Raw genomic sequence first — 12,587 nt, 5'->3', positions numbered from 1 at the left:
AAATGAGTAGCAATGTAATGGCGTTACTGTCAGCTGACACTCTAAAAACGAATAGCAATGAGCGCTTGTATTGCAATACACAGTGCATACGATCCCAAACAGTGTCGCCATCTTGAATTATCAATGTCTTTGTGGTCTGATGATTTTGTATTCATAGCGTTCGTATGAATATTTACGTTGCCTATATTGTTACATGGACTAAACGAAATTAAATGTACTCTCAGCATAACTCAAAGTTAAGTATTTCAAGTTAGGTACTTCATGTATGATTGTTTGACGTTCTATTCACTTCAACTTACGTACACATAGGATATTGTGACAAACTACTAAACATACAGTTTCGAAACAGCCGCCATCTTGAAACCTAAAGTGTATCGTCTGAAGGTGTTACATTTAAATATTAATGTGAATACATATTTTCCTCTGCAGAAGTTATATGCCTCTTCTTGGATTTGTAGTGTAGATATAAGGAAACCATTACTTACATGCAGACATTTGCAGAGGCCGCCATCTTGGATCCTACGGGAGTTTTCTTGTCGGATTTCGTTCTAAAATAACTTAGGTAAGTATGCTTTCTCAAGCGGTATGCTTTTTTGCTAAATACAGTGAACATTTCTTTTGGAATTTGCAGCACAAAAATTCCGTAAATCCCACATACTTACATGCTGACATTTGCAGAGGCCGCCATCTTGGATCCTACGGGAGTTTTCTTGTCGGATTTCATTCTAAAATAACTTAGCTAAGTATGCTTTCTCAACCGGTATGCTTTTTTGCTAAATACAGTGAACATTTCTTTTGGAACTTGCACCACATAAATCCCAAAACAATAATTTAGGAAAGGTCGCCATCTTGAATTTTCAATGTCTTTGTGGTATTGTGATTTTGTATTCATGGCGTTCGTATGAATATTTACGTTGCCTATATTGTTACATGATCCTACGTCAATTTGTGTTTGTGTGACGCAAAACTAGCTACCATGTGCCGCCATTTTGCAATGCCGCCATCTTGGTTTTTAAGGTATATTTTCATGGGGCCTCGTACTAAAATAGTTTCTTTTGGAAACTACTATCCCAGTTACCAAGTGCCGTGATTCTTTTACGAAATGCAATATTTTGTAACATCTATGGTGTATTGCCCGTACTCTCAAATCTAAGGTCATAAATTGACTTTAGCGCTCTGTAGGCTGTTACAAGCCAAAACCCACGGATATTTTTTATTCTCCTAATAGAACATTATGTACTCATTTAACCGGCATTTACTCATTGAATTCCCCGCTTAGAGAAAAAAGTTATGCGTAATTTAATAAGTACCTTCGAAAAATTCTATTCCGCCATTTTGAAACTAAATTTCATGGTTTGGAAATATCATTATGCCACTTTGGACCTGATTTGTAAAATCCTCATGCAATTTCCATTTAGTCTGATGAATTTGAATACATTTGGGTCAAATGTGGCCTTATGGTGCTCAGTTGAAGTTCCGAGTGACGTGCCGTTCATTTATCGCATCATACACAAAATCGTCGGGCAGAGTTCTCTTTCGAAGGCTGTAAAAACCAAACCAGAGCTAATATGGGCAAAATAAAAAATACGGGTTCTTATATTTGTCTAAAGATACTGTATACCAAATTTCATTGCAATCGGAAATGGTCGGGTGTAAAATTGCATTTTCGCTGTACGATTTGGCGTGGATTAGCCCATATGTGTTGCTTCACATTCGCGACAAGTGCATTGGCATTGGCTTCTAACTTTCTGGCTATAGATTTAATCAAACGTCCTGTTAAAATAAGTACAAAAATGGGTTTCAAATCAGTCTGCACCTTCTCTCAGTAGCCCCTGCCAATTATAATTGTTCTTGGCTAACTGCAGAACATTTCAAACCAGAAGACTATTTGTAATTGTAATCATCATATTGGATCCGCCAATTTGAATTTTGTAATTTCAACGTCAGGTTCTGAATCACCTGTCCTAAAACCTCCTTGACAGTAAGCTGGTCGTATCATTTAATCTTCTATTTTAATGATTGCTTTCTGTTTATGCTTGGAGGCTACCTCTAACGTTCGAAGAATGGTTTCTACCCTTAAACCCGCACCATTGCCAAAAATAAAATTTAAAAAAAAAGTGCGATTATTTTTTGATATTCTACAAGTATGCAAAGTTTCATTCAAATCAGTAAATTACACTTCCGTAAGTCTCCTTGTTAGTGCTGTTCAAATGGAAAAAATAAGTTAATTGGCGGATATGAAGTCAGAACAAAGAAAAAATACGCCGGTGTTACGAAGAGACTGAACAACGTTTGTGAAAATTACAAATCTGACAATGTGATTACAGTCTTAAAAGGAATTGTGTACAATTTTAGATTCTTAGTTGAGTGATTCTATGTAATTATATTTTCTCAACAAAATTCCTTTGAGTTGAGATGAGTTGATTCTGAGTTTAACGTCCCGTTCAGCAGTGAGGCTATATGAGACGTCCACATACTTATTAACGTGGAATCCGAACCACATGAGCTCTCACCGGAAATCGAACCCGGGTCTCCCACGCCAAAAATTCCTTTGAGGTATTATTCAGTTTGTATATATTATTACTGTGTCTCAGGAACTTTGTACAATATATTTATTTCAATTTAGAAATAATGCTGAATATTTTGCAGTAAATTTGATTATTATTCTATAAAACTCGTCTATGGGCATCTCTGAATAGAAATTATTGTTGCGAATGGATTGGTGTTGTATTATCATCCTGTCTCAATAACAATGAGACTCAATAACAATGTTAATCAGTTTACACTATTCCAGAGTGGCTACACTATGACACTTCATGCCTGTTCATTACAAGCATATGATTAATGCAATCAAATATTAGGCTATACACCGAAACGTCCTTTACAGCAAGTGTCCTTACACCAAACCGTCCTTACACCGTAGCGTCCGTACACCGAAACATCCGTACACCGAAACATCCTAAACCCTTACTCGTTATCATTATTAATAATAATTTTAGTGTTACTAACATAGTTGTTACCGTTGGAATTAAATACGTTCATATTGGTATTGTGGCAACTACTTAGTACTGAAATGCTTTATCGAATATTTAAGTCTGTAGTTTGTAGCAGGGTGGCCATAGAAGTTAATGGCTTATAGCCCATAGTGCGTCACTGAAATTTTAGAGGATGTTTGAAAAGCAACTTAATTGAAATTAATGAAAAATATATATTTAAAATACATTTATTTAATACAAGAACATTACGTTTAATCAATTCCGCAACCATGGTTGAGGAAGGGATGTCTTAAAGTACGAACTATTGAAATAGTGCAGAAGCAATAGCTGAGTTTTTTATAAACATATATATAAATGAAAGTATACTAGAATGCAACTAACTAGACTAGAAATGAAAGAATGTAACTCTCTCTCTCTCTCTCTCTCTCCCTATATATATATATATATATATATATATATATTGTAGAGGTATATGGTTTTGGTCATGTTATTTTAGGTGATGGAAAATCACATTTATTCAAAGTTAAATTAAAGGACTGAATTATAACAATAATGAAATATTGTCATGTTGTACAAACACGTGCGTTTGTTTATTTGTTGACTTACGTCAATAATTTGTAAATGTGTTAAATGTTAAAACTGAATGTTATGGCTAGACGCTAAGTCGTCACTTTATGTGTTTAGTAATGTTGTGTACAAAATAATGAAATGTCATCAATGTGAAATGATGTATGTAACATTGACACACTTTGACTGTGGCATAACTGTCAGACTTGCAGAAAATTGTTGGTCTGGGAATTTGGTCACGATGTAATTCGGGTTGAAACCAATGTTTCACCAATAGCTGAGATAGACAAAAAGATCAACGAAGTGAATTCCAGGATGTCTGGAAAGGAGAACAAAAACCTCTCGTTGGAGAGGATTGGGATCAGAAGTGGAGGATCGTTAGAGAGAACCACTTGAGAGCCTTTAGCAGCTGAGCAGTGAGCTGCAAGTCCATTTAACCTGAATAGATCGAGGGAGATCTATTATTCTAAATCTTTAACCATAAACTTGGAGTATGGTTGGTTTATAGTCGGATTCCACTGAACGCCGACTATCTGCATCAAGAGATCTTGCATCATAAAAGTATTATCATTCAGACCAGGCATTCATCAGAAATTAAGGTATGTGTATCTCAGCTATGTACGAATTATTCGTGACAGAATTTCTAGACGATGTCGATATGTGATCTGGCTAGTTATACTCAATCAACATGAGCATACACACACACTTGATTTTATTGGATAATACATTTACTTAAATGAAAGCTCATTTTGTGTGGTTTTTCTCTGCTCCACTTCAACCTACTCATTTCAGATAGTGAGTAGTAGCAATCTCCAATCGTCAATAATAACGTCATCCCCATGCAATTTAGGCACGACGTGAGGAGGTTGTTAATATATATATATATAATGAAAGTAACTATATTTGTAACTTAACAACACTTGAACCACCAGACTGATCTCGACAAAAACTTTCAACATAGATGAGGTTCGGGCCTGAGATGGTTTTATCATTTCACTTTGAAGGTGCAACTTGGAGGAAGGAAGTGCGGATATATATTAAAAATTATCGATCTTAGTGTCGAAACCATAGTTTTCGGGGTTGCTGAGATGAACACTGACATCTCCGATGAAGCTTAAATTCTAATTCAGCACTGCAACTTGGAGGAAGGAGAGGAAAATGTATAAAATGATCGAAAATGACCGCTATAAGTGTCGAATCCATAGTTTTTGCGGTCGCTGAGATGAACAGTTACACTTTCGATGCCGTTTAAATTCAAATTTACTCCCGTAAATTGAGGGAAGTACATAAAAATGATGCAAAATAATTGATATTAGTGTGAATCCATAGTTTCTGGGGTCGCTGAGGTGAACAGTTACACTTTCGATGCCGTTTAAATTCAAATTTACTCCCGCAAATTGAGGGAGGTATATAAAAATGATGAAAAATAATCCACATTAGTGTGAATCCATAGTTTTCGAGGTCGCTGAGGTGAACAGTGACACTTTCGATGCTGTTTAAAAAATTTTAATTTGTCCCTGCAAATTGAGGGAGGGGGTGGTATATTAAAATGTTGGAAAATAATCGATATTAGTGTGAATCCATAGTTTTCAGGGCCACTGAGATAAACAGTAACATTTCCGATGCAGTTTAAATCCAAATTCAACGCCGAAACTTTAGGGAGGGGGAAGGGGGTGATATATAAAAAAAATGATCGAAAATGACTGATATTAGTGTTGAATCTCTAGTTTTTGGGATTGCTGAGATGAGCAGTGACACTTCTAATGCCGTTTAAACCCAAATTAAGCGCCGTGACCTGGGGACAAAGGAGAGGGGTATATATATGAAATAGTATATACATATACGTATATATATATATATATATATATATATATATATATATATATATATATATATATACTATGTCCCGCCTGCACACTTGTATATAAAGAATTCTGAATGTTTGCTTGGTTTCAGAAGTCTGGTAAAATATGCTTTTTAAACATTTTTTATTATTTATTTATTTATTTATTTATTTATTTATTTTTGTTTTAGGAATTTGTCTTGGGATTCTCGTATCTCCATTCGAAAGAAACGAATTTCTTAACTAATTATGTAATTAATTCTTAGAATGAAATAGGTTGTATTATGTAATTCGTGTATAAGTGCAGAACAGATAGTGATAATAATAATCTTAGTAGTACAAATATAGCTGTTACTGTTGGAATTAGATACGTTCGTAACATTATTGCCAACTAGTTGCTGCATCGTCCCAATTTCGTGTGGTGGTGGCGAATTTCAGAACTAAAGCAAGTGAATGAAAAAGGCACAAGTCCTAAATGGCAGAAGTCCTAAAAGGCACAAGTCCTAAAAATCATATCGCGGCAGAAGTCCTAAACGGCAGAAGTCCTAAAAGGCGGAAGTCCTAAACGGCAGAAGTCCTAAAGATCATACCGAGGCAGAAGTCCTAAAGTGCAGAAGTCCTAAAATTTAGGTCTAGTGCCCATATTTTTAGAACTTCTGCCTTTTAGGACTTCTGCACTTTAGGACTTCTGGATGTCACCCGTTCAAATTAGTGAGAGGAAGAATCGCTTATTAACAATACACACTATTACTAGGACTAGAGATTTGTCGTTGGTTTGGAGACGGGATGAGAACAATCGGTTCCGGTAAAAGGGGAAATTTTGCTAACCGGATTAAGAGAAGCGGTGCGAACTAACTGAATGACGCGACTCGTGAAATGTAAACCCTCCTCAGTAGGCTATCATCCATTTATTTTGTAGCATGACAGACTGAGATAATATTGGGACGGAAATCGTAAAAGTATAATGGAAGTCCTAACAAATGCGAAACAAATTGCAATGTTTTGGACAGTAACAGTTGGCAGGTTACTAGTTTCGTGGAAACTGCACAGCACACGAGCAGTGACAACGCTAGAGGGAGCAAGGGGCGAACGCCTCTTCCGATAGCATCGCTTTCCCCGCCTTTGCCTCTAGGCATGATATATTTTCAGGTAGTCAAAGTGGGAAAATTATTTTCGGCATACACAAAATAGCTGCCCTTTAAGAAATTTATGCTGCTCCAAGAAATTAAACTTGGCTTCGTCATTGAACACCAGCACAGCGAACAATTTAGATGAAGTTATATTTAAAGTTGTTCAAAATCGGGAAGAGAAGCAGGCAGTAACACAAGGCATGTACTAACAAGTAGACCTCACAATTTCTCCGTTGGCAAAAGGAAACAACTACTATCCTAATGTAGGGTTGAATATAAGACACTGACAGAAATTTTAGCTGCTAATGAGCACTAGAAACATGGGAAAACGAAATAGAAACATGAATGTGGGAAAGCCATCTACAATATAATTTGATAGTTGCAAGACCGATATTTTTTCGAAATAGATGGAGGAACAATAATTATGACTTCAACTATGTAAATAGAGTTAGGAGGGATGTTTTTATGATATTCTGGATCATAACCGCCATCTTGAAATCCGCCATATTGGATCTACGTCAACTTTTTCAAATGGAAAGAGGGCCATGTGAGGTATCAAACAACAATGATTTTTTTCCACCCAATTGCATACACTAATTAGTTTGTCCATATTTAGAACGGTTTACAACTTACAGTTCCTTGAATGTTGAAAAATTTGATGTTTGTAGCAGATAACAGTAACTATAGCGACAATGAACATAGCTCCAGAGACAGCATTCTTACAGAAAAAAATTACGGCAATGCAAGAAATGCAAGTCCTCAGCATTCATAAAGTGGTTCTGACCTCGCCACCTCGTGTGTGCGTTTGTACATTCAAACTGAAACTATAAGAAGTAGGGGCAGCACGATTAAGAGAATGGCAATATTGGTTTCCAATGGCATTCCTGGTCGTAGCAGCTACGGTATAAGGTAGGAGCTTACGTGCATCGTGTACCATTCTACAGCGACAAACTCTTTTGTAAGGAGAGAAGTGCAGGAATATTTATGCTCACTGTCAGTTCTACCCCTGAACTCGGAATTGTTTGAGAAATAATAATTTCATTTATTGCATTGTGCCTGTAATTCTGTGAGGTGGGTGCGTGTGTATGTTAGGGAGAGTGGGTGCAGGAAACAAATATAGACTAAAAACAACATGCTATGGCGTTAAATAAAGCAAACATTGCCATGTACCTCTTGCAGCAGTTGCAGATATTACGGTTCAAGCAAAAAGCAACAAATATATCAGAACAAGAAAGAACAATCGCAGATGACATAATTAGATTCCTAGCGGATGAAATACTGGAATTCGAAATGGAATACACTCTGGATATTCTAGAGGAGGCACATCATGAGATAAACAATCAAGAAGCTAGTGTGGAAGCGGATGGGGGTAATCACACAACAGATTTCGAAGATGCTGACAGAACATCAAGTGTCCAAGAAACTACGTCAGACGTATCACTTGCATCACCAGCGAAACGCAAGAAATGCGCTTCACTCTCGGTTGAGAAGACGAAACAAATTATTAATTACATGACACGACATACAAACCACGGTAAGAAGACAATATGTAACCGATTTCGCTTTAGCGAGTGGACCTACGATCGCGTTAAGAAAAAAAAAAATAAATAAAAGGCTATCATGCGAAGTCAAGCGTTCCCTTTTACAGGAGGCACTGTACGCGCAGTTTATCCACGGTATCAGACAGTGATCTTCAGCAAATGGCATGCCACGTTGCGCGTGAGATGGGTATAAACAGTTTAAAGCCTCAGAGGTCTGGCTACTGAACTTCAAACGACATTATAATATCGGGCTACGGAAAGTGAGTTTCAATATGTCTGTAATGCTGACCAAAGTGGCTTTCAGTTTGAAATGCATTGCCCGAGAACTTTGGATATAAAAGGTAAAAGGAAAATCGAGGCCCTTGTAATAAATGTGAATGCTATGACACATTCCTACACAATCATGCCTTTAATTAATTTAAAGGGAGAGTTAGTTGGTAAGTTGTTCATTGTTCTCCAGGAAAAGAACGGACTAGTGCCTGTAAGATTGCAGTATATACTGATCAGTATATACTGATGATCCAATCGAATCGTTCGAGGTGCCGAAGAAGTACGCTTTCAATATTCCCGGAACTAACTTTTGTGATATTTCTGACGCTTCATTTTTTATTAGGCGTTCATGGTGCTATGCAAAATTCTCTTTTGACCATTTTATGAATGCTGAGGACTTGCATTTTTTGCATTGCCGTAATTTTGTCTGGTAAGAATGCTCTCTGGAACTATGTTCATTGGCACTATAGTTATCTGTTATCTGCTACAAACAACAAATTTTTCAACATTCAAAGAACTGTAAGTTGTAAACCGTTCTAGATATGGACAAACTAATTAGTGTATGCGATTGGGTGAAAAAAGATCATTGTCGTTTGATGTCGACCCAATATGGCGGATTTCAAGATGGCGGTCATAATCTGGAATGTCATAAAAACATCCCTCCTAACTCGATTTACATAGTTGAAGTCATAACTATTGTTCCTCCATCTATTTCGTAAAAATATCAGTCTTGCAACTATCAAATTATATTGTAGATGGCTTTCCCACATTCATGTTTCTATTTCGTTTTCCCATGTTTCTAGTGCTCATTAATAGCTAAAGTTTCTGTCAGTCTTATATTCAACCCTACATTAGGATAGTAGTTGTTTCCTTTTGCTAACGCAACTGCGAAGTGGTGAGGTCTACTTGTAAGATACATAGTTTTGGTTCAGATTTAGAATATAGGGTCTGTTGTGTTATAAATTATCATTATTATCATGTTGATCTTATTTATGTAGGCGAAGAACATGTAAATCATATGTGAATATAAAAACTGAAAAAAGTATGATTCATTAGTACTGACAATTCTAATGCAAACTTTGCGTAATGACCACGCTATTTATCACACTAATCTTGCTTTACGCGCATACCCACTGTCACAAATGTGTCTCCTCGAACGAATGTACCTCCTGCGGTTGTCCTTTGGGTCCTGCACTGAACTGGAATAAACGGGAAACTAGTTTGTAGTGACCACACAGCAAAGGTTAGTGCGTGAATCTCACAATTCTCTATTTTACGTACATGGCTACTATTGGTCCCCCTTCTCATAATTTCACTTGTGCAGAGTAAAATATTAGTCATGACGTTCATTACAAATGTATTGCAGAAGTATATAAGGGGATTGAGTATAGCCCGCTCATCCCAGTGATTTTTAATGAATCATAGTGATTCTAACGGTTCATATAAGTTCATAATGAATCGGAATCGAATGTTATAAAGGTTTAAGATGTAAAACTTGTAATAAGGAAGCTTTAGTGTAAGTAGTGGTAGTAGTAGTAGTAACGGTAGTAATAGTAGTAGTACCGGTAGTAGTAGTAGTAGGAACGGGTTAGAAGCCCCGCAGGGGTTGGTTAGGTTGTTCCTGATATAGGTGGAGTAGTAGTAGTAGTAGTAGTAGTGGTGGTGGTGGTAGTAGTAGTAACTCTTCCAGTTCCGGTGACAAAGAACTGGGGGGAGTGGGCTATACACAAGCCGTATAAGATCATTTAACAATTATTTCCAGTGACCATACTTACTTTCACTTGTCTCAAGTGGGATATTGCCATGCTGTCCAATTTAGACATTTTGCAAAAAGATGTGGAGATAATTATTGCCGATGACTTCCCTTAAGTTTGTTAAAATCACCCATTTCAAAGCTATGATAATAACTTTCCAACAACTATTGCGAGCAGTGTCCTTAAACTTCACCTACACACAAACGGATTGTACCTCAATAAGCTTCGATAGTATATAAAGGGAACTCATTAACGAATTATAAAAGAATACATACGATGGTAACTGGTACAGGAACAATTACAATTCACAAAGAACCGTAAAATGAAGAAATGGAATCGTTTCTTGCTAAAAATGATTATACAGACAATTTACAATACAAAGACAGTAGTGTTCCTGAGGAATTCCCCAGACTCAAAATATATATCTACACTTCTGGATGAATTGTAAAACTTAGAGAAACCTACAATTCTATGTATATATTTTTATTGTTACCTTCTGTAATTGGATGAGCATGAAGATCAACATACAAAAAGAGACCTGAGTCGGGCTCATCTATCTCGGAGATTGTCATCCTATCTGATCTCTCTGACAGCTCAACCCCTTTTGCAACATAACTTTCCTTTACGATTGTTTAGTGTTACCTCAAAATGATTTGATTTTAGATAAACAAACATATTATTCATTTCTATCTGACGATATGAGTAATTTCTTCATTGAATTATAATCAAAATTTAGCTTTCACAAATAGTAAACATAACAATACTTGATTATCCTCTGTGCATGCTGCTTGTTAAACATAATTCATTTTACATATTTACAACATTGAGAAATATCATTCCACAAAATTTAAGATTTTTTTTACGGATGGCTCTTTTCTGCTTACATTTTAGAAGTTTCAGCTAATTCATTACGAAATTTTGTTTGTATGAAATGACGCATTAACGCTACCCGTACGTCAGATGTTTCACACCAGCTTCTTTTCTTCTTTCCAACGAAGGCTGCGATGTAAAATTGTAGCCTTTTTTCTGTGACATGTTTTCTTGCAGCATATATATTATCTTTAATTCACGCGTTACGCTATAGAAAAAAAATGTAATTACGCTGTAAATATACTGTTGCTATTATATTCGTTTTGAAGTGACAGAAAAGCGAAGACTAGTTACCTTGATTAATCGGTGAAGCATGAAGATCAACGTACAAAAAAAGCGTGGATTCGTCTTCCGTTGTTTGCATTTTGTACCTTTGTAGAACTAGTTTATTCTCATTAGTAATTTACCTAAGTCTAAATGAAATGTTTCTTAAACTGATTATACTTATTTTTGCTGTAAATTATGTGTCTTCCTTCTTGCTTAATGTAGAAGCAAGTGCTTAAACTTTCTAGCATTTCTGATCCAAGTATCAGAGTTTTGCAAACGTATTACGTATCATAAAAGTGAATGCGAGTTTCTCTCTGATCGACACATGTCAAGTTAGACCAACCACCAACACTAAAACGACCGGAACATATCTCAGAATTATGGGCTAATTAGTTGCTCTAATCCCAATTTTTGGGCTCCTACTGTTTAGCTGGAAATCGGAATCAAAATGGGCGAGTTTTGCTCGACATCAAGCTAGAACCCCCCATACGGTTACGGTTACAATGGTCCGATCGAAAAAATTCAAACGCCAGAATTATGGGCTATTTATGGGCTAATTAGTTGCTCTAATCTCAATTTTTGGGCTCCCACTGTTTAGCGGAAAATCGGAATCAAAATGGGCGAGTCTAGCTTGTCATCAAGCTAAAAAGAAAAAAAAACGTACGTTTACAATGGTCCGATCCTAGAAATTCAAACGCTAGAATTATGGGCTATTTTGGGGCTAATTAGTTGCTCTAATCCTGATTTTTGGACTCCTACCTTTTAGTGGGAAATGGGAATAAAAGTGGGGGAGTCTAGCTTGACATGAAGAAAGAACGCTTGTTAAGGTTAGACATCTCGAATCAAAGAAAATCAAACGTCAGAAATATGGGCTATTTATGGACTAATTGATGCTGTAATTCCGAGTTTGGGGCTGCTACATTTTAGCAGGAATTCTTTATCAAATTGTGAGATTTGGCTTAACTTTTAGCTATAAACCTAGGGCTATAATACTCCGATCAAAAGAATTAAAACGTCGGGAATTATGGGTTATTCGCATGCTAAATTGTTGCTCTAATGTCGAGTTTTTTTCTTCTATTGTTAGCAAGAAATCTCAGGCAAGATTGATATTGATTTTTAGATAAGGTGGGATGATACTTTCAAAGTTGCAGTGAGAAAACATCGGTGTTTATTAACTGAAAATTGATTTATTTGCACTCTCCGTAAATGTAAATCTATATCTCTACTAGTAAATCCATAATTTTTTTCACGTGTTTATGTTCATTATGTTTGGAAGTAAGTAGTATATATATGTATAGAATTTATATAGTGAAATATTATTTTTTAAATAAATTTTTTGTGAAAAGGAA

The 12,587-nt window shown here is 36.1% G+C and overlaps 1 protein-coding gene across 5 annotated transcripts in view; it reads right to left on the bottom strand.

Moving 5' to 3' along the window:
- LOC145663226 (cytosolic carboxypeptidase-like protein 5) overlaps positions 1–11,441 on the bottom strand; it is a 95,044-nt gene extending 83,603 nt beyond the window's left edge. The window contains exon 1 of one of the 5 annotated variants that reach the window (XM_081729594.1): positions 11,266–11,441. In XM_081729594.1, coding sequence (XP_081585720.1) covers positions 11,266–11,335 — 70 coding nt within the window. In that variant the 5' untranslated portion in view covers positions 11,336–11,441. Of the gene's footprint in view, positions 1–10,594; positions 11,089–11,265 lie in introns of those variants that run through there. The other 4 variants (XM_081729592.1, XM_081729590.1, XM_081729591.1 and 1 more) reach the window with 4 other exon arrangements.
- Between the last annotated feature and the right edge of the window lie 1,146 nt (positions 11,442–12,587).

Source organism: Thermobia domestica, chromosome 10 (genome assembly GCF_964235325.1).
Source record: "Thermobia domestica chromosome 10, izTheDome1.hap1.1, whole genome shotgun sequence".
Classification (NCBI taxonomy): Eukaryota; Metazoa; Arthropoda; class Insecta; order Zygentoma; family Lepismatidae; genus Thermobia; species Thermobia domestica.
Note: the sequence above shows the minus strand (reverse complement) of the source record. Positions and strands in the feature narration are given on the sequence as shown.